We start from the raw sequence: 23,808 nt of genomic DNA on the forward strand, positions 1-23,808 counted from the left end.
ACTCCTTATTTTGCGAAATACACAAAAAATTACCATTTCAAAGTAGTAGAGTACCAAACTGGCCTCTTACGAGCGCCAGCACCACCGCTCAGAACATAACGTTCCCTATTAACAAAGCCCTCAGAGAGAGCTCTCGGTGTCCCACCATGCAGCAGTGAGCTAGCGCCAGCGGCTAACCACCACATTTGACCCTGTGTGTGCCATGATGCGCTAGACATCCGGGCTGTTTGTATGGAAGATGGCGACACTTATCCTCCCTGGTGAATGGTTCAAAAACTGGGAAAAATCAGGAAAACACGAATTGTGAGTAGATATGAATGTTGACACTGTGTTGGGGGGTTGTAGTGGTTTAGCCGTTGCAGAGTGATAGTAAATAAAATTTTCGTAGCTGGCAGTGCAGTCCAAGGCCAGTCTGACAAGTGTATGCTGGGGCTAACACAAGCGGTAACGTTAGCAAGCTAGAAAAACAGCTGAGATGGCCTGCTAACCCTAACTAACGGCGCTGTTTGAAAAAAAAAACCCAAATCGTGTAGTTGGCATTTTATAATGAATGCGGTTGATATGCTCCGTTTAAGGGAGTGGATGCGCTACTTAGATTTAACTTGTTAACGTTAGCTGTACGCTAGCAATCTGGCTAGCTAACGCTCCCACTAAAGCCTTCCTTAATTTGTAAACACGTCGGCTATCAAAGCTAAGCTAGTTAGCATCCTTGTATCTCACTCTTGTGTAGCACCGCTTTCGTACCAGTTAGCTTCCAAATTGAAGTAAAATTTGTTCCAAAGTGAAAGTAAATAGCCAGGGTTAACTGTCAAAAGACAATTGATGCGCAGTTGGTGGAAAAAAAACATTTCTTAGCCAGCGCTGTACTGTGTTAACGGCAATTATAATCAAGTGGAGGGAAACGACATATCTTGGCATAACGTTATAGAAAGTTAGCTGTAACGTTAGCTAGGTTGTCCGTGGTGTCGAATGCCTTGTTAGACGTTATATTGCCTCGGCATTGAAGCACGATTAAATAACGTTGTCATTTAATGATTTTATTCGATAAACGTTACCGTCTGACATATAAAACATGACAAGACAAGAAGATTGTAGTCCTAACGTAATGCCCAGCTACATGATGGCAGCTAACGTTAACTTAAGCTAGTTATTTGTGAGACCCATCAGTTAGATAACAATTTCGCAGCGGTTTTAGCTTTACTTCGCAACAAAACTATGCATTCGGTGTTAACTGGTGTAATCTGGACAGCGAGTATCAACTTTAGTACCACAATGTGAATTCCACTAATATCGGCGGCAGCATAAAAGCTTGACTTTAACAACATCTGGAAATGAATACTGAGGGCAGAATGGTGCTGCTAGCTTTATCATTCTTAGATGATAAATCGTTGCTTGAATACGGTTGTCATTCATTTTGTTGAACGCCACCATCACGTATAGGTGGAGACACAATAGGCTCATCCACAGTGCTAGCTGCTATTAGTGGTTGTAGGCCTCGTTATTTAAAAAAGGCCTGCAGTGATATGTACTGTCTCAAAGTACTTCATTCATAGTCCTATACACAAAGCTTGTCACTGTAGCTGATAACACTTTGATAAGAAAATTCTCCAGATAGTTGCAAGTAGCAACTAACAAAGCTCTCAAGAGGAAAACTCATGCATGTCAGTGATGCATTTAAATCCCCTTTGCAGTGTCTCTTAGATCTTCAGATGCTCCCTGCACACTGACTGTAAAGCATCTCATATTTGTATGATCTGTGCACAGCTGAAATGAAGCTGCATAGCTGTCAAGGAGCTAAATAGCTGATGTTCAGTTAAAAAAAAATGTTTCCCTTCATACAAAATGGCTAAATACATTATTACAGTGCTTGTCTGCACATTGCAGTGGTAAAACCTCCAATCGGAGTCTAGTTTTAAGGCCCCTTGTCAGCAAGCCCTACAGATTTCCCATAACTTAATGGATGCAGTGACACTTCTGTGAGCTCCAAGTAAGAGTGGGAATAATCACAGTCAGGGAGGCCAGGTTGTAAAGTTGACTTAGTGCTGTATCTTTTTGCTTGAAGTAGAGAAAATGGCCTGTCAGCATAATGTAATTATCAGCCACACTGTTTCAGACCTTAGGGCTCTGACATACCAAGCTGTCAGTTTGGCGCCATTGAGCATCTCTGACTGACCACTGCATATACAGTAGTACACCTTGCATCATTAACACCACATGGTCCTTATCACAACCACTAAGCATGTTGAATAGAGCATGTTGAATCGATGGCAGAGGTAGTTGTTGTGTTGAGTTTAAAGGTTTAAGGGAAAACAATGAGGTGACATGAAGTGTCTGATCAGTCTGCCTTTCTCAGTACTACTTCTTTGAGGCCAGTTGAGCTGTAAGCGAGGACAACCCTTAGTTAGGTTTGGGGGTCTGTCATCTTGGGCACATCCAGATTGGAGAAAGTTTCATGGGAGTTTTGGAATGTCCATAATTTCTCGTTTTATCCTATTGTAAATAGGGTATGGTGCTTAAATGCATAAGTAATTCAGATGTAAGAAGACTATGGCTGTGTACTTCATTGTTACCTATGAAACCACTTTGTTTGCATTGTTTTCCCTGGGTTGGAATTGTTACGTTGAAGCAGTCTGACCAGTATTTTGTCTTTTTACTTCATAGTGTACAACTCTGCAAAGAACTTACAGAGAAAACAGATCATGGAAGTGAGATTAGAGGTAAGTTGAAGATGACAGCAGTTGTGTTATACACTCACCTTTGTATGTCTGTTTATGTATTTAATCAAAGACACGCATCCATCTCGGCAACTGTGGTAGTCTGATTCGAAGAGCTATGTAAGAAAGGGAAATATTTTGAAATTATGTAGTTAGATAAAACCTTGTTGTCACTTGTTACTTAGGTTGATGTAATAATATAAAATTATCTGAGTCAACTAATTGGAATTAGAAAAAGAATCCATTTAACAGATAAATGTTCCCAAATGTTCAAATGAATTTATATACTGTGAATGAATGTGAAGTTCACATTCATTCACAGTATATAAATTCATTTGTTTGTGTCAGATAAGAGTGATCATGGATAAACACTTGTAAATCTTGAAAATCAATTCCGTTTTAGATTTGTTACAGGACTTGCAAAGAGAAGCAGCATCCAGTTGTGCAGAGCTCACACAGATCTACCCATTCATATTCAAGGCTTTAATTGTTGGTAATAGTGCTTGTCTCTTTTCCCCAGCAGATATACAGGCCGCCTTATATGAGCTCTGCTGGCAGGTTGTACAGGGGAACCTGAAGTTGGATCTTGTTGCCAACGTCCTTGGGGACATGATGGTACAATTTTTTTTTTTAAATTACGCATCATACATTTCATATATATTAAATTCAACATATAGAAGTGTCTGTGCTGTATATCTTACACTTTGTTCTGTGAAATACAGTAGCTTTTTTTCCCCTGGCACATAATGGTCTCAGTATTTTTTGTTATTGTGTGATTTTGGCAGCACAGTTATGCTCATATTCATGATGTCATGACTTTGCACTCTTTGTAAACGTAACCTAACCATTATCCACTCAAAGCACATTTTAATGTTTACTCAGACTGAATGTTATTTGACAGAGACGCTAAATGGCATCTATTTGTTTTCAAATACTGAAAGAGAAGGCTGATACTAGCTGGGGGACAGATTTTCATGATTTAGGTGTCACTGTGCCAGCAAATAATCCCATACTGTTTTTTTCCAGCTTAAACATTGTCAGTTTTATTTTGCTTTCAGGAACTCCGAGATGACATGCCATCAATTTTAGCAGATGTGTTCTGTATATTAGGTAATTGTCTTCTTTTTTTAACATTTAGTTGTGGTATTTAAAGTACTGAATTAAACAAAATTAAAATATAATATGTAGTATTTGTATAGCTTTTAGTAGTTAGCAAACTTGGTGTATTTTTTTTTATACTTATTACTTTATAATGTTTTTTCAATTGTATTTTCGACAGATTTAGAGACTGGTGCACTGGAAGAAAAAAACAAACGTGATCATTACACACAATTGGTGGGAGCATGTTTGGTAAGAACAATATGACTTTGTTAACATAAAATTATTTTTTATAGCTGATAAAACAAAAATGGCCCCTAATGTACTTCAGACTACAAGTGAATACAAAGGTTGGAAAAAAGGTGTTTTTATCCTCCAAAAGTGACATAGCTTTAATTTTTTTTATTTCAGTTTTTTGTTCCTGAGGTCATCCTGAAGGAGAGGCTGGACCCAGAAACCCTCGAATCTCTTGGACTTATAAAACAAGCCCATCAGTTCAATCAGAAGATTGTAAAAATCAAGACTAAACTATTGTAAGTAGAATGCCCAGTTTAGTAAAGATGTAGATTATACATAAAAATAAAAAATGCATTTTAGTCTACTTGGTACACTCATTGTGCTTCATAATGTGTATTAAATATTTGTTTAATGTTTTTTTTCTTCTCAGTTACAAGCAGCAGAAGTTTAACTTGTTAAGGGAGGAGAATGAGGGCTATGCCAAGCTAATCACAGAGCTTGGCCAAGACTTGTCAGGCAACATCACCAGCCACCTTGTCCTGGAGAGCATCAAATCCCTCATAGGTACCAAGCAAATCTTTTTCAGGGTCACTTCATCCAACATGGGGCTACTGTGCCTCTACCTGCAGCCTTGCAAATCCTACATGTTCAATCTTGTGGCATGTTTTTTCAGATTTTGATGATAATGGACACACAAAGGGGGTTGTATTACCTGGAATTTCACCAGAACTTCTGGTAGAACCCACGTCACATTTGATTTGGCCTCCTTTCATCAGACACTTGTTATATTAAGAATTCACTGTGTTATGCCACTGTTGATACAGGGATTTGCATGGCCAGGTACCTGTATAAAGCAGAAAGTCTGTTTTCATATGCTACCTGCCAGCCTCTTTGATCTTTACACCAAGGACTACTGGTAGCTCCATCCATTTAGCCTCAGTAGCACCAAGGCTTTGGAATAATCTGTATTGTATTCAATTTATTCTGTATTTTTATTGTATATTCTGGTCCCAAATTAACTATTTTAATTTAATTTTTTTTTGTGACGCACCTTGTACATTGTAGTAACTCATTGTTTTTTCCCCAGTTGTGTTGTGTTGCCTACTTAGTCCTTCTTTTTCTTCTGCCTGCAGGATGTTTCAACTTAGACCCTAATCGTGTTTTGGACATAATCCTGGAGGTGTACAAGAGTCGATCTGACCAAGATGAGTTCTTCCTGTCTCTCATCAAGTCCTACATGTGTGAGCCACTCACCCTTTGCCACATCCTGGGCTTTAAATTCAAATTCTACCAGGTGAGGATATCAAGTCTGGTTAATGAAAGCTACAATGTGTCCAATGGGATAAACTGATCCATAGGTAGCATGTAGATTTTAAAATGCTTCATAGTTTTATATTGTGTTTGTAAGAGCTTCCTCTGTTTTTAGCAAGTCAATGGCCTGATATCTTGCTTGGCAGAAAACAATCCCAGGCTGTAACTCCAAGATTACAGCGTGAATCATAATTCATTTGTTAATAATTTGTGATTTTCATGACATTGAGTTTATTTGTTCATTTATTTGCCTCTCGTGTCTTTCTTTAGGAACCCAATGAGGAAACACCCAGGTCACTTTACCACATTGCTGCTGCTCTGCTTCACCACAACCTGATAGAGCTGGAAGATCTCTATGTACATGTAAGGAAAAGGAACAGCTGGGGTCCAGCTACAAGTCACTCTTTTTAAAATTTAATTTTTATATGTAGCTTCTTCGCACATCTCAGACAGAATTTGCGAATATAAAGTCTGCAAACCTAGTTTCTTGTTATCCTGTCCTATCTTCAGGATCCTTTATCCTTACAATTATATACACTAAATATAAAACTAAATACAGAATATAATTTTATGGCATATACATCAAATGTGAATCTTCTGTAGTACAGTGTGTTCTAGACTGAAGGCTCAGCTCTTTTGTTGCCTCTCTGTTGTTCCAGCTTATGCCACTAGATGCCACTATCATAGAGGAACACAGAAAAGATATCTCAGAGGCCAAGCAGATCGCCCGCAAGCTGGTCATGGTGGTTTTACCCTCAGAGAAGAGCGAAGACAAAGAAAAGGAGAAAGAGAAGGAGGAGGAGAAAAACGAAAAGGTAGTAAAGCTGAAGTAAATTGCTATGATATTGTTTAAGTATGGCTTAAATAAAGCTTTTTAAAGCCTGTTGTGAATCACCTGTAGTCCAAGTTTCACATAGAACTTGTAACTCCTGTCCAAATTGTCTCATATGTTGAGCTCACTTTTTGCAACTGCTCTTTTGTAACTGATTTATCAAATGTGATTGAACCTGCTGCTCTTCTCTGTGCCCACAGCCACCTGATAACCAGAAGCTTGGTTTGTTGGAAGCACTGCTTAGAATTGGAGACTGGCACCACGCCCAGAGCATTATGGACCAGATGCCTTCCTTCTATGCTACTTCTCACAAGGCCATTGCACTGGCGCTCTGCCAGCTTGTGCACCTGACTGTAGAGCCTCTTTACAGAAGGTGCTGATTTTTCCATGTTTCGCTTACATCCCACCATGTGTAGTCAGACCAGAAAGCACGCACAAGTACCTCTTATTCCACAGTTTGACCTCCTTTCGATGCCAACATTTTATGCATACAAGTCCAGTAAACGATGAGGGGTAGTGCTGGCTTTGACACACTTATCTGTTCTTCACAGGGCCGGCGTTCCAAAAGGGGCAAGGGGATGTGCAATGCATCCACTGAGGAACAAGCGAGCCCCTCGGCCTGCCGAGAGCTTTGAAGACCTACGCAGGGACACATTCAGTATGCTGTGCTACCTGGGCCCTCACCTCTCCCACGACCCTATCCTCTTCGCCAAGATTGTGCGTCTGGGAAAGGCCTTCATGAAAGAGGTACGAAACTGTAACCGCTACATTCCTTCATCTGCACTACAACTTAAATCTTAAACTGTGCTCATTTTTGGTGTCCTTTGCTTCCCAGTACCAAAGTGATGGCAAACCTGATGTCAAAGACAAAATGGTAAGTGTAAAAAAAATAACAATTTTGTGACCATAGGACTGTGCTGTAGATTAAAGGAGTAAATACTCTGTGGTTTTCCTTTAGTAGACCTTCATGTTTACCTCTGCTGTAAATGCTTTTGTGAGGATCTTATTCATGTTAATTGTATGTTCATTGCAGGAAACACTACTGAGTTGTTTCCTGAGTATTGCAGACCAGGTGCTACTCCCTTCTCTCTCCCTGATGGAGTGTAATGCTTGCATGTCTGAAGAACTGTGGGGTCTCTTCAAACTCTTTCCCTACCAGCACAGGTGAGATACACACACTCTCACTCACTGCATGTGGCACTCTGTAATTGAGCTGTCGGATAGTAAACCCTCAGGCAGGGCTCCAGGATGGTGTTTACTACCTGGCGTGGAAAAAGTAGCACACACAGTCTCAGTTCTTTAAACCATGGTTGGCTGTGTAAAGTGTTTCTGTGTTATTTAGCAAACCATCTTTTCTGCTCTTGAGCAATACAGGGATTTTATTTTTAGATCCTTTGTTTGGATGTTTTGGCACGCTGCTGATGAGCAGTGACACACCACGCTCCCAGTGGTTTTGTTTTCTTTTGGCTGTCCGTGTCAGTTTGTCACAGCTAATAGTTTAGCTTCCATAGTTACTGAAGATAGTAGCACTTTGCTGATAATTTCACTGTATTCTACGCTAAATTGTACTGACACTGTCAAAGAAGAGATTTGATATAAACTGAAAATGGATAAGTAGCATAGTTCATTTCTGCTCTGCTGCGTCCTTGTATTGTACATTAGGTTTCTCTTCAAGCGGAATTTGTTGTTGCATCTTAAGGGCTTTTTAAATATTCCTTGACATTGCTTCTTGCAAATATGACATGCAACAAATTACTTAATTATGTAAGAGTAAGTCAACCATTAAGGAGCACTTCATTTTTATTTAAGAGGATGGCTAAAAGCAAATGAGGTAGAAATTCACCCTGCTGTTATCTGGCAAATAGACACACATACTGTGTATTTACAGTTTAACATAATGCTAGATTGGAGGCAGCTGTTTTTAAAATTCAAGGAGTGCTTTGAATTGAAAGGTTGACATGTTTGGTTTATGGAAAAACTGTGTCCTTAAATCTTACTGCGAGAATGTGTGAGGATTTTTACAGCTGTTAAATGGTACATTCTTGTTGCCCTACTGTGGCAGTCCTGTCAAAGTTTTGAGAGCTGCAAAGCTAAATCTTCTGTTTAATTGTGCTTTCTCCATCCATACGCCCTCAGGTACCGGTTATATGGACAGTGGAAGAATGAGACATACTCCAGCCATCCACTGCTGGTTAAAGTCAAAGCGCAGACTGTTGAAAGGGCCAAATACATTATGAAGTAAGTCACTTTGCAAAACCCAGTGTACTGTTACCACGCAGTCATTTGTTTTTCTCTACCTTTGGTGTCTCTTGCGTGCTGCGCATTGTGTGTGTGTGCACGCTCTTTTTGCTTTTGCACACTATTACAAGATAAAACAAACCTTTGATGAAAGGGTTAAGTCGACATGCAGTTTTATCAGTCACCAAGTGAATTTCTGGGACGTTTCTCCACCTTCTTGCAGTCTTTTATTTTGGAATCATGCTACTCTATGTTTTCCCTTTATCACACAAAAACTTACCATCACTGGGACCAAGTCAGTTCAGATAGTGGAGAACTTCATATAAACTGGAAGCAGTTTGGACAAAGAATATAACTTTGAACACACCGCCTTATCATCAGAAGTTCGCTACTACCAGGACATTTTTTTTTCAAAGTCCTGCTTCTTTCACAGAAGCCAAGACTTCGTTTGCTCTCTCACCCTTCTCACAGGAACAAAATCCACAAAATATGTAAGACTGTTAACGTCTGATTATATAGGGTTTCCCCTTCACGTATGACATAAAAACCTTGATGCTTAAGTCATTATTCTAACACTGTTTTGCTGTTGAAGACAGAAGTTATGTTAAGCTGACAACCATAAGAGCTTTTTCCAATTGCTGTGAAGCTTACAGAAGTGACAGTCTTTGCTTACAGCACTCTTTGCATCGCCTCGTGTTTTTAATCTGCTGTTTCCTGTCTCTTGTTTTTTTTTTTTTCTCCTCCACAGGCGGTTGACCAAAGAGAATGTGAAACAATCTGGAAGGCAGATTGGCAAGCTGAGCCATAGCAATCCCACCATCCTCTTTGATTATGTAAGTGTATTTTCCTGCAATTTATTTTTTTACTTTAGTCTCATTTTGAATGATGTCAACAAGCGACAAAGGCAAATTAATTCCAGATTTTTGCAATAGAAAATAAAAAAACGTTCCACAGAATGTAGCACCTTGCCCGCTCCGTATACCAATTATATTTTTCTGGCTCTCCCATGCCCTTGCAAATGCATCTGCTCTGGGAATTGCTTGCACCTCGTGTTCTGCTTATAAATCATGCATTTACGAATCTAAGTAAAAATCCACTTGGTAAAAACTCACAAAATTGGAACCGTGTTCCTGCTGCACTGACAAAAATAATCACTTGGAACAATTTAGTATAATACACCATGCAGTCTTGCATTTGAAACCATTTTAATCTTAACATTCTTTCTCTTTTCTCACTGTGCTGTGTTTGTATTACCTCTATACAATGGAAGATGTGTGGATGAACATCATTGCACATGCAGTAGTGGGAGGATGTGTCATGTAGCCTGGTCTGCATTTTTACACATCTCTGCCTGCTACTTCATCAGCATTTTGAAACATGCCTCCCTTCACACATATACTACAAAGATGACTTAAGCATTTTTTAAGCGACTTAGGGGAGATAAGGGGGTGACATGAGGTCAGGTATAATTTATGTCCTCTGTAGTTAGTGATGTTTTATCCCCTCATCTGTTCTATTGTACCTCAGATGCTGTCTCAGATCCAGTGGTACGACAACCTCATCGTTCCAGTGGTGGACTCCTTGAAATACCTCACGTCTCTCAACTATGATGTCTTGGCCTGTATCCTGCACTGTTCCTTCTATATTCAGCCTGTATGTGTATGTGTGTTAATGAAGGCAGTGGGTTGTAAATGTAAACGGGACTTTTTTCCCGTTTTTGGCGTACCGGTAGTTCCACTTAACTCTGTCTTCAGATTGCATCATCGAGGCTCTAGCCAATCCTGAGAAGGAGAAGATGAAGCATGATGACACCACCATCTCCTCATGGCTTCAGAGTATGTGGCTTCACAGTTAACTGGCCTGTTACTGTGCAACAATCACATCAGCCATTTGCATGCAAAAGGAGGAAAACCCTTTGTTTTGATGAGTATTTAACATACACCTGTTCCTCTTGTCAACCAAGGTTTGGCAAGTCTGTGTGGATCCGTGTTCAGGAAATACCCAATTGAGTTGGCTGGCCTTCTTCAGTACGTCACCAATCAGCTGAAAGCAGGGAAGAGGTATGTAGCTCCAATAGGAGGAGATGGTCTTAGTACATAAATGTGACAGTTGTGTTTGGACAAGTAGTCACATCATTCACACTGCCTTGAATATTACTGATTACAGGATTTTGAAAAGTAAGTCATCACTGTCCGACATGTTCAAAATAAAAGCCTTTTCCATAAAATGTATTCAGTTTTCGGTGTTTAATAAGACTTGAGTCATCCACCATTTTAAAAGAGGAAAAAAAAAGAAAGGAAGAACACCGCTAAATGACATGGCTGTAACTCTAGGACATATAAACATACTGATAATAAAATGTCACAAAATTATTCTAAGTATATGTTAAACTCTTCAGAAGCCACACATATTTTCATGTGTCTGTTTTGGGTAGAGCACACGATTGTTTTAATGCCCCAGTGCGTGCCATTGTTCAGTTGTTATGCATCGTTGTTTAACGTGTCGATAACCATTTTGGTTTATATGTCTCTCGCCTCTCTGCAGTTTTGACCTGCTGATCCTGAAAGAGGTGGTGCAGAAAATGGCTGGCATTGAGATCACAGATGAGATGACCTCAGAGCAGTTAGAGGCCATGACTGGAGGGGAGCAGCTCAAAGCTGAGGTATATAGATTCAAGTACAGCTATCATTCCTCTCGGTCTTGTGAGCAAGATCTTTATGATTTCTTGGACCTGTGCTGTATCTGAGCTCACCTCCATGTCATTGTGGATTTGACTTTGTTCACAGGGCGGCTACTTTGGCCAGATCAGGAACACTAAGAAGTCCTCACAGCGTCTGAAGGATGCGCTGCTGGACCACGAACTGGCCCTGCCACTGTGTCTACTCATGGCCCAGCAACGAAATGGTGTGGTTTTCTTAGAAGGTGGAGAAAAACATCTTAAACTTGTGGGCCATCTGTATGACCAGGTATACACCTTCTCTAAATATATGAATCCAATCGATTCCTTGTTTTTAGCAGTAAAGCAGACAATAAATATGCCCACACATTTCTCACTGTGTAGCACAATTAATCTAAAACTCAATTATCCTAGTTAATATTTTTTGTTGTTGTTGCTGAGATCAGTCTTTGTCCTCCTGCAGTGTCATGACACGTTGGTGCAGTTCGGTGGCTTTCTGGCCTCCAACCTCAGCACAGAGGACTACATCAAGCGGGTTCCCTCTATCGACATCCTTTGTAACCAGTTCCACACTCCACATGATGCTGCCTTCTTCCTGTCTCGGCCAATGTACGCTCATCAGATTTTGGTGAGTCTACTGCTCTTTCAGATTCTGAGCGCATCATGTCACATTCTGTCATTGAGAGATTCTAGTATTTATCATCAACACAATGTTGTGTTGATGATAAAATTGGAATAGGAGAAAATGTACAGAACCCTAACTATGTCCTCCCTCCTCACAGTCTAAGTACGATGAGCTGAAGAAAGCAGAGAAAGGCAACCGGCAGCAGCAGAAGGTACACAAGTATGTGGCAGCCTGTGAACAGGTGATGACACCGGTGCATGAGGCTGTGGTGTCTCTCCATCCTGCCAGGGTGTGGGATGACCTCCGCCCTCAGTTCTACGCCACCTTCTGGTCCCTCACCATGTATGACCTGGCTGTGCCTCATGCTGCTTATGAACGTGAGGTCAACAAGCTCAAGGCCCAGATCAAGGCCATCGAGGAGAACCCGGAGATAGTGAGTAGTTGGTCCACAGCTGTTGCCACATATCCCCCATGTGCATTCCACTCGTAACCATTCCCATATATATATATATATATATGTGTGTATATGTATATATATATATATATATGTATGTATATATATGTATATATACACACTTGCAGCATTTGCATAGCAGCATTAGAGTCGCTTTAGATTTAGATCACAAAAAACTAAGCTAATGCCAAAGGAGTGCAAGGCTCAGTGATTGTACAAGAGATAATGCAAAAGAGTATTACTATTATAGCATGCTACTAGTGTTGTGTGTGTGTCTGTGTGGTGTTAACATCACTGTGATTTCCTTCCAATCTAGCCCTTGAATAAGAAAAAGAAGGAGAAGGAACGCTGTACTGCCCTGCAGGAAAAACTGCAGGAGGAGGAGAAGAAGCAGCTGGAGCACGTCCAAAGGGTTCTGCACCGCCTCAAACTGGAAAAGGACAACTGGTTGTTAGCCAGTAAGTATTCTGATGATAGTGGTAGTGACAGAATTGACGCATCTTAGTCTACAGTCTTTCACAATGCTGTGACTTCTGTGAGAGGGAAAAAAAGTGCATCCATTTAAGGGTGATTAATCTTTAAAAGCAAAAGTTTAGTTTCTCCTGGATTAACATTTAGCACCTGCTTGAATAAATGCTTAGTGATCATGACAGAAGTCAGTGTGCAATTGAAAATAAATGTAGTTTAAACTTTTTAGACAGCGGTCTGGGCACAAAAAGACTGTTAACGTAGTTGAGGGGGTCAACCAGACAAAGCTGATCAAGTCATTGCCACGATCACAGCATCAATAATGGAGGTAATTGTAATGTCCATTGCCCCGTCTGTCGCTCTTACTAATACAACTTTAAATGCTTACTGACAGAATCCACAAAGAACGAGACCATCACAAAGTTCCTGCAGCTCTGTCTGTTCCCGCGCTGCATCTTCTCTTCCATCGATGCTGTGTACTGTGCTCGATTTGTTGAGCTGGTCCACCAGCAGAAGACACCTAACTTCTGCACCCTCCTGTGCTATGACAGGGTAAGACACTTGTATACACACAAACTCAAACTTATACAGTTATGGTGATGATTTTTTTTTTTACAGCTGTCTTCTTAAAGCTACAAAGACAAAGAATATAAAACAGAAAAGGAACAAACTAATAATGTGATTAATGCAGAGGGATAATATAGGCTCTGATTTGGCCCAATCTGCAGAACAGAAGTAGTACAAATATTAAACTAACAGAAGAAGAAAAGTAAATTGATGGTGCACTTGAGTGGTTCAAGGACCCCTGAAGTGCACCATCAATTTTGAAAAGAGCCATCACCATCAAGTTTGAAAGGAACACTTAATAACTGCTGGTCTGTTAAAACTACTTTTGTAAAAAAAAAAAAAAAAAAAAAAATCAGTTGAAGAGACCATAATTAAGTGCAGCTCTGAGATATTGCCAAAAATCATGCAGACCGTGTAGCGTTTTCCATGTGGAACATTGCACTTTGTTGTTTAAGCAAACACACAACTTTGTGTCACTCCGCAGGTGTTCTCCGCTATCATTTACACTGTGGCCAGCTGTACGGAGAATGAGTCTCATCGCTACGGACGCTTCCTCTGCTGCATGCTGGAGACGGTGACCCGTTGGCACAGCGACCGTGCAATCTACGAGAAGGTATCCAGTTCTGCCTGTTGTTTACACATGCAAAATGTATTTGTAGCAGTTTGTGATGTAAGATGAGCTGAGGTTTAATGTGCGCTTTCTGTATTGTGTGGCCATAGGAGTGCGTCAATTACCCCGGCTTCCTGACCATCTTCAGAGCCACGGGCTTCGATGGAGGGAACAAAGCAGATCAGCTAGATTATGAGAACTTCCGGCATGTGGTGCACAAATGGCACTACATGCTGACTAAAGTGAGCTGCCCTTCTTTATCATTGATGTTCTCTTGTAAAGGTCTGTCTAGATAATGGCAGTCGAAGCCCTGTGAAAGGTGTGTATTATCTACACTCACGTCCTCTGTCTCTTCTGCATCCAGGCTTCAGTTCACTGCCTGGAGACGGGAGACTACACCCACATCAGGAATATTCTCATCGTGCTTACCAAGATCCTGCCCTGCTACCCCAAGGTCCTGAACCTGGGCCAAGCGCTGGAGTGCCGTGTCCACAAGATCTGCCTCGAGGAGAAGGACAAGAGGCCAGACCTCTATGCCTTAGCAATGGGGTAACACAGCGTTGTGTGCTGTTCAGCTCTCTGTGGAGCATACAGTTAACATATTTTGTGAAGTGTGATAATAACACGGAGACATGGGAGATGAAAAAGCAATAGTGTGCGTTATCTGATTTGATGAATTTATAGATGTATTAGTTTAATGTGTTCAGGCATCAGGGTGTGGTTATTGAAACCAAGATATTTGAGGGTTGGTTTTAAAAAGGGATGGTTAGACAGGCTGTTGAAGATTTTAGCAATTTTCAACATGGTCAGTGCATTCTACTTTTAGCTCTAGTGTCGACATGGGAGTTGTTTTTTTTTGTAATTCAGCCTTTGCGTGTTACTCAAGCGAAAGTTAAAAGGATAATCTTGTCTAGCCACTGTAAATCGGTAGAACCTGGGATTCCTAGTGAAATATTGAGTCTTTAAAGTGACATTACAAGTCCAGTTGCTCTTGTTTTACATCTGCTAAATAGCACACAACCTGGATTTCTGAAAACCTTCAGGGACAAATTCTTTTCTTAGTGAAGTCTGTACTTAACCATGGACACTCACTCTTGGTGATCAATGTCCATTTGTGTTCATTTATAGCTGCGTATACAGGGGTTTGTATTTGCAGGGTTGTGCCGTGCTGATAAAGCTCAGCTATTTGAGTTTTCTTCTCTCTTAAAGTTGTGTTTTTGTGTTTTTACACTGTGTGACACTCAAAGTTCTTTTGAGGTTTTTGTTTCTGCCTTGTGCAAACCCTTTATGCGTCTTACAGTTATTCAGGTCGGTTGAAAAGCCAGAAGGTGCACATGGTCCCTGAGAATGAGTTTCACCACAAGGAGCAGCCAGCGCGCAGTGCCACCCCTGCCAGTCAACAGAACGGCCCCGGCAGCACAGGCAAACCTGCCACCAGCACAAACAAGACAGAGGAGGGGACATCGGAGGATGGAGGTGAGTAGAATCACAGCTCTACACAGAGCGACCAGGCATGGCATTGTACCTGAGTTGGCTTAGACCTGGTTTTCATGTGTTCCATCACCACTGCAGCTGATATTGATATTATTGTCACCCGTTTGGCCAGAGAATGATCACAACAAAAATGTAAATAATGGTTGAATGCCATAAAACTTTAACACTGGGATCGCTGCGTACAACTTTTCAGTTTGCAGCGTCAAATGCAGTATATGTTGCAGTTGGTGTTTCAGGTGCTTCAAACCCAAACATGCATGTCTAGTATTAATAAAACCTTTCTCTTGTTTGTTTGTTTATTTTTTTAAATGCAGATCGGGGAAAGGATAAATCTCAGGGGACCACAAAGCCAGTGAACAAAGCCAACAGTGCAGCGGCCAAAGTCACCACCAGCAACGGGAACGGTGCTCTCAATAGGTAGGTTATATCAAGAACTACTGTGACGCTAAAACAAAACAAAACAAAAAAACATTAAACCATTAGCGGTGATATTATGTCCAACTATGCCTCTATGCCTCTAGTTGGTATTGCCTGTAAGGCTTGTAATACAACAGCTCAGAAGGAATATAATGCTGTATTAGTATTGAGAATCTTGTATGAAATCTTTTTTGAATAAATACATTTTTAAAAGGAAATATTTGACCCTTTGCAGCACCAAAGCAGTTAAAGAACGGGACGACAAAGAGAAGAGTGGGAAAGAGAAAAAAGAGAAAAAGGAAAAGACACCGGGCAACACTCCTGAGCTTAAGGCGGAGAACCGTCGGGAGAAGCAGAGAGACGAGAGAACGGGAAAGGAGGAGCGGGCAGTACGTGAGGGTAAGGAGAAGACCCCCAAGGCAGACAGGGAGAAAGTGAAGGCTGAGGAGAAGAGCAGCAAAGATGACAAGGCCAAAGCTGGCAACGGGGAGCCCATGGAACCGTCCAGGGAGCGCGACACCATCAAGGAGTCCAAGAACAAGGAGAAGGGTGACAGGAGCGCTGTGGCCGGGTCCCTCAAGTCACCAGTTCCCAGATCAGAGTCCGCTGAATCTGAGAGGGGTAAGGTTGTGTGTCATGCAGCTGTGTTCTCAGTACAGCTCATAAAATATATAGAAACATTCTGACTGCTCTGTCAGTCCATATTCTGTGTCTGTAAACATCTTGGACTCATGTGAATCTAATTAGGTTTCCACACATTTAATCAAGTAAAGAAAATGCTTATAGAAAGGAGGAATATTCCCACCCCCTGCAACATGTCTGTCAGTCATGAATTGGTGGATGGAAGGAAACTGGTTGAGTGTGCTGCTCCAACTAACACAGCTTCCACTCTCCTTGTTTTCACAGATCACAAAAGACGAAAGCTCGACAGTCACTCTTCTCCGTCCCACTCCTCGTCTGTTAAGGTTAGTATGGCTTGAGGAAGGCTGTGCCCGTTTCTTCTCTATCTGCCGGAGCGTTCCCTGCCGTTGCACATTCCAGCAGCCCTGAAGATCACCAAGGAGAGTTGCCGTACATGCAGGCATGGCATCTGGAAATCCCAACCAAATCCATGGGATTTGGAAAGCATTCCATGGACATCAGCATAATATTTTCCAGAATTGGGAATAAAATTCCTCAAGGACTTAGCCAAGAGAATATTGTGTATATTGAGTATTTTCATATTGAAATATTTATCTATTTTCCTATTAATGAAAGCAGTCAGTGTGCCTTGGGAAGAAAGAAAATTTTTAAGCATTTCTATATTCCTTGTGGATTTTTTGCTTTTTTGAGAATAATACTCACCTGAAGTAAAATGGAAGTGGCTTGCCAAATCAAGAGCTTTCGCCCTTTTCAATGGCAAAGTTGATTTTTTTTTTTTTTTTTTTTTTTTTTGTTTTTGTTTTGTTTTTAAACATCAAGAGCAGTGATTTACCACTTGAAATGGTACCCAAGATTTTTTTTTACCCGTTTTTTTTGCGAGCTGAGAAGATTTCCTGGTTGAAGTGATGTATTTTGTTTTCCCGTCAACGTGCCCGGATCCAGCATGGAGTTCGGATGGCGTCCAGCAAAGCACTTTGCCGTAGAAGCGCCTCTCTGCACAACTGAGTCATCGGCCCCTCCTCTATCTCCGTTTGTTAAAACGGCCTGCATGCAGCCTTCACGTCACACGATGTGTGTCCAGTCAGTCCTGCTGGCCCCTGCAACGCTGCCCCCGCTACCGCCAACCATCAGCATCAGTCGTACTACCTCCTGGCAAGCATTCAGTGGAAAATCGGAGCCACCAGCAACTGAGATCAACGGAGAAAATGAATGTCACAGTTTTGAATCAGCCAAAAATGCAGAGGAAAATAAGCCTGCCCCTACAAAGAGAGAGAGAGAGGGAAACAGTGGGCGAAGCCTGAGTCGTCTGGAGCATTGCCCAAACCACTGGAAGCTTGTGATAGGTCTTTATTTTACCCTTCCGCCAGAGAAATAGGCTCCATGTGTCTTATCCATTCCTGAACTGTAAGTGACAGCAACAGTTACCTATGTAGGGATGCAGTCAAGCACATTAAGAACTAAGTGATTTGTCTTACACACACACACACAGGCAGGCACATATCCATTATATACAGCACTTGCACTTTAGATGTATTGAATACCAGCTGCACTGTATAACTTTTATCATATGCTGCCTGAAATTGCAGACATGTCTGTAGTAATAAGACTAGCAGTTACTTCATATATGCTCAGGGTATTTCTATTTTAAGTATTGACATTCCAGATGTTGAGCCTATGAACTCTCCTCCATGTAATAACCTTGTCAAAGCCTTAGTCCTTGAAGGTCAGAGGTCAAGGGAGAAGTTTGCTGTTGGTCCGGCCAGCCCCGACTCCCCACCCCCCCCCCCCAACCCTTCTTCCAACTCTCTACTGCTGTCTGACAACTTCCTCCCAACCCCCACCCCCTCCCAGCTCATCTGTCATCTCCATTCATCCCTACAGGACAATAGCAACGAACCCAAGGAGCCCGCATCCAAGGTTTGAACTGACTCTGCTACTCCTACCTTCTCTCAGATTCTCTTATTTTCCTTGTCCAAGTGCCAAAAATATGTACAGCTGCTGACGTGAAATAACTCATTTTGTCTCCATCTATCTTTTGTATTCACACACTTTTTAATAAGGAAAGTAATAGTGGATTCATTCATATGTCACCATCGTGAAACTTGATGGTAATCCTTAAAGCTGCATTATCTTTGGCCACTTGGAGGCAGCAGAATAAGCTGAAAACATTACATATTGACACATTGCCACATTTCTGAAGTTCGTACGGGAAACAGTTGCCCGTTGACACGTCCAGCAGACATTGAGCGACCCTTGTATTCACTTGGAGTGTCTGTTTTGCTTTCCACCAGTTTTCTAGTCAGACAAGAAAACGGGTGCCTCTTGTGGCTGGAAACGTGATGGAGCTGTGGGATATAAGAACAAAAGCAATAAGTCAAAAGAGGACCGCAGTCGAAGGATGATTGTCTGTGGGGTCATGACTACAAGTGACTTCGTTCACATAACACATAGTAATTAGATCTTTTGTTAATATAAAGAATATTAAATAGTGCAGCTTTAAGGTTTTCAATGTAAGTGGCCAGTTTTTTAAATAGTATCAATCACCTGAAAACACTTCACAGCCCCATTGTCTTATTCCATAAGAGCATGACAGTGGTTAGTCACTTTATGACATAAATGCATTGTTAACAACAAAAATGATCACCGTTAACTTGGACCCAAATTGAATTTGAAAATTACACAAAGGTGTAACATAAACACCAAACAGTTGTGGGTCTCTTCAGGATTTTTTTTTTTTTTTTTTTTTGTCACAACATTGAATCACGGTGAATGTTATTGGGTTTTATGACACTGATGAACAGAAAAACTAAAATGAATTTCAACCAACTGACCTGATTTCATTGGTGGTCTTCCCCCTTTTAGCTAATATTCAGTAGAGGCATTAACCCTTGTGGATATGTTTGTATCATCACTGCACATCTGTACACTTCTTTCTGTTGATCAGTGTCATTGTTACCATCTCTGTGACTCAGTGTTATAAGACCATAAAATGTGACGTCCTACTGAGTTTTATACTTTGAAAACTGTCAGGGTACGACTTTATCTCATGACTAAAATGTCTAATGTGTTTGACTGAATGTTCTTAGTTACTATGAAAAACACCTAAACCTATAAAAAATAGGTTCATGCTTAGGGCCGTATTTATTGTTACACATCAGTTGTTACACTTAGAAGTATGTATACCCTGTATGGTAACACTTTATTTAGTTCCCCTATTTAGCATTTACAAGCAGTATACAAATATTTAATTAATGGTTTATAATACAGTAACTATAACAAACTAAAGTGTTGCCCGCTGTATTGACATACAGATAACAGATTAGACAACTCTCTTAAAGCATATTTCCACATCTTCAACTTGAGCCATAAGTCATAGTTTCTGAAGTGATTCGTCACTTATTTCATTGTTGAGTCCTGTTGACCGGGAGCTAACATTAATTCTCTGAGACCAACAGGACCAGTGGAATTTTGTTAAAGCAAGTTGTGGTGATAATTGTTATCTGGTATCTGTTGGGATATGTTTTAAAAGCTTTTTAGAATTGGGCACTTTATTCTGCTGAGTCAGGCTTTTATTAAAGAGCAGTGCTTCCTGTGACTTAAAAATATGTAGAACTCACCCGTCATGTGATCAGCAAACTGACCAGAGTCAGCGTGAGCAGTACTGTTTATAAAACTCCCTGACTGATGATCAGTGGTAGTGTAATCATATTCATTTCCATTTTCCCAACTTCTGTCTCCAAGTTTTTTAAATCTCAGTAATAGATACAGAGGCATAAATATAATTATCAGTCAGATGAACCTCGGCTACCAAGAAATCTGTCAGTTGTTTGTCTTCTGCACCCTTTATTTGGTACTAATGTGGGTTATTTCCTTGTAACACAAAAACCTTAAGTATGCTGGGTCATTAACACTCAATATAAAAGCACCCCTGACAATATTAAAATGTTTTTGCTTGTCTTGTTCTGTTCATATATAAATGTCTTTGCAGCACCACGTCAACTACAATTCAGTAACCCGGTCCAAGAGCAGAGAGAGGGAGATGGAGAAGAAAGATTCAGAGAACGTACAAGGTCGATCCAAAGAGAAGAAGGAAGAAAAGGATCGCAAAGACAGGAAACGAGTCAGTATTTAAAAAGACTACCCCACTTTATGAAATGGGTTTTTTGGAAAGGTCATCGTTGTGAATTTATATAAAGCCGCCCCATTCCTCTATATACCTCTTGTTCTTAAGTTAGTCGTTTCATAGTAATTGGATGAATGATGAAGCTGAAATCCGTACGGCCAGGATGTATTGTTACCTCCGTTAACAAACTGTTTGTCATGGTAACTTTTTTAGGACCATGCTGTCAATGACCGTGAGACAAGCCAAGAATCCAAACGTAGAAAGGATGAAAATGGAACCAGTAAGTTTGTTCTTAACAAATCTGATGTATCCCGTATCCCAGGAAGTCCAGCTTAACAAAGTACAGTGTGTTTTTTTTTTTTTTAGATAAATACATAACAGAATCTTCTCTTCCCAGATTCCTCCAAAAACAGCAAGAGCACGAGTCCTTCCTGTGACTCTCCGCTTTCAGCTGAAAAAGAGAAGAGCAAAAGATCCAAATCCTCCAGCAAGGAGAAGGCTGAGTCCGTGAAACCTGAGCGAACGTCCTCTGGAGGCAAAAAGGTCAACTCAGCTTGTCGCCCTCCACCAGTGTCACACACTCCCCTGGTCTGTTTGTAGAGTACACGACCTTTTAGTCTTCTCGTCCCTCAGCTAAAGAGCTTTGACTTTTTCAGTTTAAGGACATGTTTTTCATTGATGCACTTATAGATTCGGACGTTATACTAATGTTAAATGTTCTCGTATATTCTTATTTCCATTACTGCTGCTATGTTTCAATTTGTACTTCTTTTTGTGTTGATGTGCTACAGGAGTCCAGACACGATAAAGAGAAGTCAGAGAAGAAAGAAAAGAGGGACAGCAGCGGAGGAAAGGAAGAGAAAAAGCAATATCCTTAAATATAGACACCTAAATCATAGTTATTCTAATTCTATTCTAATTCAAATCATAGTTTTTAGAGTCTTTTTACGTCGCTGCTGCTTTTTGCAACAATGAACACACAGACAAATCAGCTGGATTTTACCTGCTTTGTTCAAGGTTGAGTTAGCTTTTTCTGAAATGATGTTAAATCTTATGTACCAGTGTTCAGCACAGGCACTCACAGTGCTAAATTTGTTTTCCATTACGAGTGAATTTCTTCCATTTTCGTTTGTTGTATGTCACTAAACGCTCTCAAATGCAATATTTGTAACACTGAGAATCCAGCCAACAGGACTTGCCTGTAAACATAATTGGCTATGCTAATCCTCCACCTTTAACCATTTGACTTGTCTAATTTTAGCATTGCACTCATTGGCTCATTTCTGTCTTCAGTAACCAAGCTCCCCCTCTGACACAGTGTTGCCAAACTAAACTGATTATGTGCTTTTTAACTTGGATCTCATAACTTCAGTGGGATGTTTCAGAGAGCCGCTGTGTTCCAGTGTTACTGTAACTCACTCACTTCATAGCAGCCAGTTAAATACACACTGGCACCCTTCGTAACTATTACTAATGTCTTTGTCACCGGATATTTAACAGACTTTACCCTGACAGCTCCCTACTACGAAGTCCGATTGAGCCGATGTGTGAATAGAGCAGATAAATGCCTGGAGAATTCACAGCGAGCGAGTGGCTGTGTTGATTTCTATCACGTGACTGGCACAAAACCGGAAGAATACAAAAAATCCGGGGGTGAAGAAGAGGGGTCATCGCAGCGTACTTTTTTGTTTCACGTTCTGCGTCTTGCATGCTCTACCCAGGCGTCACCCCTCACACAAATTAAACAGAGTATTTCCTGTAGGTGACAACCTGTCTGACGTGTCATCTCCGGACAATGCCCAGACCTGATTTGGTTCATATGATAAAACAGTTTTAGACTGTGAAAAAGAAGCAGCCTCGCTGCTTAGAAAGCTTGTCTCTGTGCTATGCCAGAACATGTTTTTTTGGCAAACACTCGATAATTCAGCACTTGTCAACATTTCAGTCTTTTGATTAATTCACCATTTCCCTTAACAGTCGCACTCATAAATCCTCTGACAAACACAGATAATGTGCACTAATAAGTGAAGGTAAGACGCATTCAGATTCTTTGTAAACAGCTCGATACAAACAGCTTGTGGTCAGTGTTTCATGTACTTTCTCTGTCTGATCTGCAGCAGAACTGGAGAAGCTGTGCTTTTATCTGCAAGTCATCTGCAACTCCATCTGTACTCTGTTGTTAACTCGTACTCTCATTTCTGCCTGTGTTGTTTTTCTGTAAACTCCCCGCCCAAGTGTTGTTAGCTGTAGTTGTTTCAACTTACAGATCACCTCGTTATTTTTTCCCATTTCAGTATAGAGTAAATCAGCTGCAATATTTTTTTTCTTTTTCTTTTTTGGTTTATTTTTTTATTATTCAGTATGGGCACAATGTGCTGCTCTATTCACAATGTTGTTATTATTCTAATTAGAAAAGTGGTTACTGTATGAAATGATCTCTTGGTAGCATCTGGTCATGGATTCAATAATCTTATGCTTGAAAATTTGTATTTTTTTTTTGTACGTTGTCAGGCTTTGCTTTTTTGCTTGTCTTATTGGAGTTAACATGCTTTCCATACTCACTTACCTCATATCCTTTTGAGAGATACTTTTATTTATTTATCTCCACCTTTTAATCCGAGTAAGACGGTAGGCACAAGTGAGGAAAATTCCACAAAGGACCAGTTTGTATATTGTGTACAATATGAAGAGGGTAACATGAAATTCACATCATGTTATTTCTTTTTTTTTTTTTTTTTTTTTTGATGTCCCTTACAGTCCTTTTGTGATTTTGTGTTAATCAGGTTTTTACATAATTTATAAAAAAAAAAAAAAAAAAAAAGCCAGTTCAACCTTCAAATGTAGAATTGTAAAGAAAAAAAAATCAGACAAAAAAAAAAAACAACGCTCTGTACTCCAAATGCAACTGTTTGAAATGACTTTTGGAGATTTTATCTGCTGTACTCAATGAGTGTAAGCTTTTTTTTAAAAAAACAAAAACCAATAAATAATAGTTTTCCTAGTGTGTCACTTTGATATTGTCTCTTCCCTTACTTTCTTTCCCTCTTTGCAAACAGGAAACTGATTTTGATGCAAGACAGTTTTGACACTTAAACTTTTTATTATGTCCATAATTCAATTAAACGATTGACCATTTATTTTGTACCCTCTTGTCATTAATGGGCGTTAAATTCTAAATCCATCTCTGTGTTTACGAGTCAAAATGGGATCTGTTCTTCATCGTACAACAGATTTCTTTTTTTTATTAACTCCCAGATGTCACATGCTCTAAAATGACACAGGGGTAACACTGTATTTTATA

General features: G+C 40.4%; 1 protein-coding gene across 6 annotated transcripts; it reads left to right on the top strand.

The window, feature by feature from the left end:
- The first annotated feature begins 183 nt into the window (after nucleotides 1-183).
- thoc2 (THO complex 2) lies at nucleotides 184-23,511 on the top strand. 6 transcript variants are annotated; one of them, XM_041050918.1, is made up of 39 exons: nucleotides 184-303; nucleotides 2,662-2,717; nucleotides 3,235-3,329; nucleotides 3,773-3,824; nucleotides 3,994-4,064; nucleotides 4,224-4,345; nucleotides 4,480-4,613; nucleotides 5,183-5,343; nucleotides 5,631-5,723; nucleotides 6,020-6,175; nucleotides 6,393-6,565; nucleotides 6,744-6,939; nucleotides 7,028-7,066; nucleotides 7,226-7,356; nucleotides 8,329-8,430; nucleotides 9,179-9,263; nucleotides 9,958-10,051; nucleotides 10,185-10,265; nucleotides 10,394-10,490; nucleotides 10,975-11,092; nucleotides 11,217-11,396; nucleotides 11,571-11,735; nucleotides 11,890-12,165; nucleotides 12,503-12,644; nucleotides 13,049-13,206; nucleotides 13,706-13,834; nucleotides 13,942-14,073; nucleotides 14,196-14,380; nucleotides 15,132-15,307; nucleotides 15,640-15,742; nucleotides 15,978-16,363; nucleotides 16,649-16,707; nucleotides 18,266-18,301; nucleotides 20,373-20,504; nucleotides 20,721-20,787; nucleotides 20,905-21,095; nucleotides 21,299-21,375; nucleotides 22,491-22,537; nucleotides 22,625-23,511. In XM_041050918.1, the coding sequence occupies exons 1-38, from the start codon at nucleotides 239-241 to the stop codon at nucleotides 22,516-22,518; spliced, it is 4,743 nt and encodes a 1,580-aa protein (XP_040906852.1). In that variant the 5' UTR covers nucleotides 184-238; the 3' UTR covers nucleotides 22,519-22,537; nucleotides 22,625-23,511. The 6 variants fall into 6 exon arrangements, with proteins under 6 accessions (XP_040906852.1, XP_040906853.1, XP_040906856.1 ...); XM_041050919.1 differs by having other exon boundaries at nucleotides 202-303; nucleotides 22,628-23,511; XM_041050922.1 differs by having other exon boundaries at nucleotides 202-303; nucleotides 20,905-21,050.
- The last annotated feature ends 297 nt before the right edge of the window (nucleotides 23,512-23,808 follow it).

This window comes from Toxotes jaculatrix, chromosome 12 (assembly GCF_017976425.1).
Source record: "Toxotes jaculatrix isolate fToxJac2 chromosome 12, fToxJac2.pri, whole genome shotgun sequence".
NCBI lineage: Eukaryota > Metazoa > Chordata > Actinopteri > Toxotidae > Toxotes > Toxotes jaculatrix.

Coding starts and splice junctions, on each gene's coding strand:
- thoc2 (XM_041050918.1), top strand. CDS start 239: ATGGCGACACTTATCCTCCCTGGTGAATGGTTCAAAAACTGGGAAAAA. Junction 6,940..7,027: donor GAAAGGCCTTCATGAAAGAG/GTACGAAACTGT, acceptor TTTGCTTCCCAG/TACCAAAGTGATGGCAAACC. Junction 11,736..11,889: donor TGTACGCTCATCAGATTTTG/GTGAGTCTACTG, acceptor CCCTCCTCACAG/TCTAAGTACGATGAGCTGAA.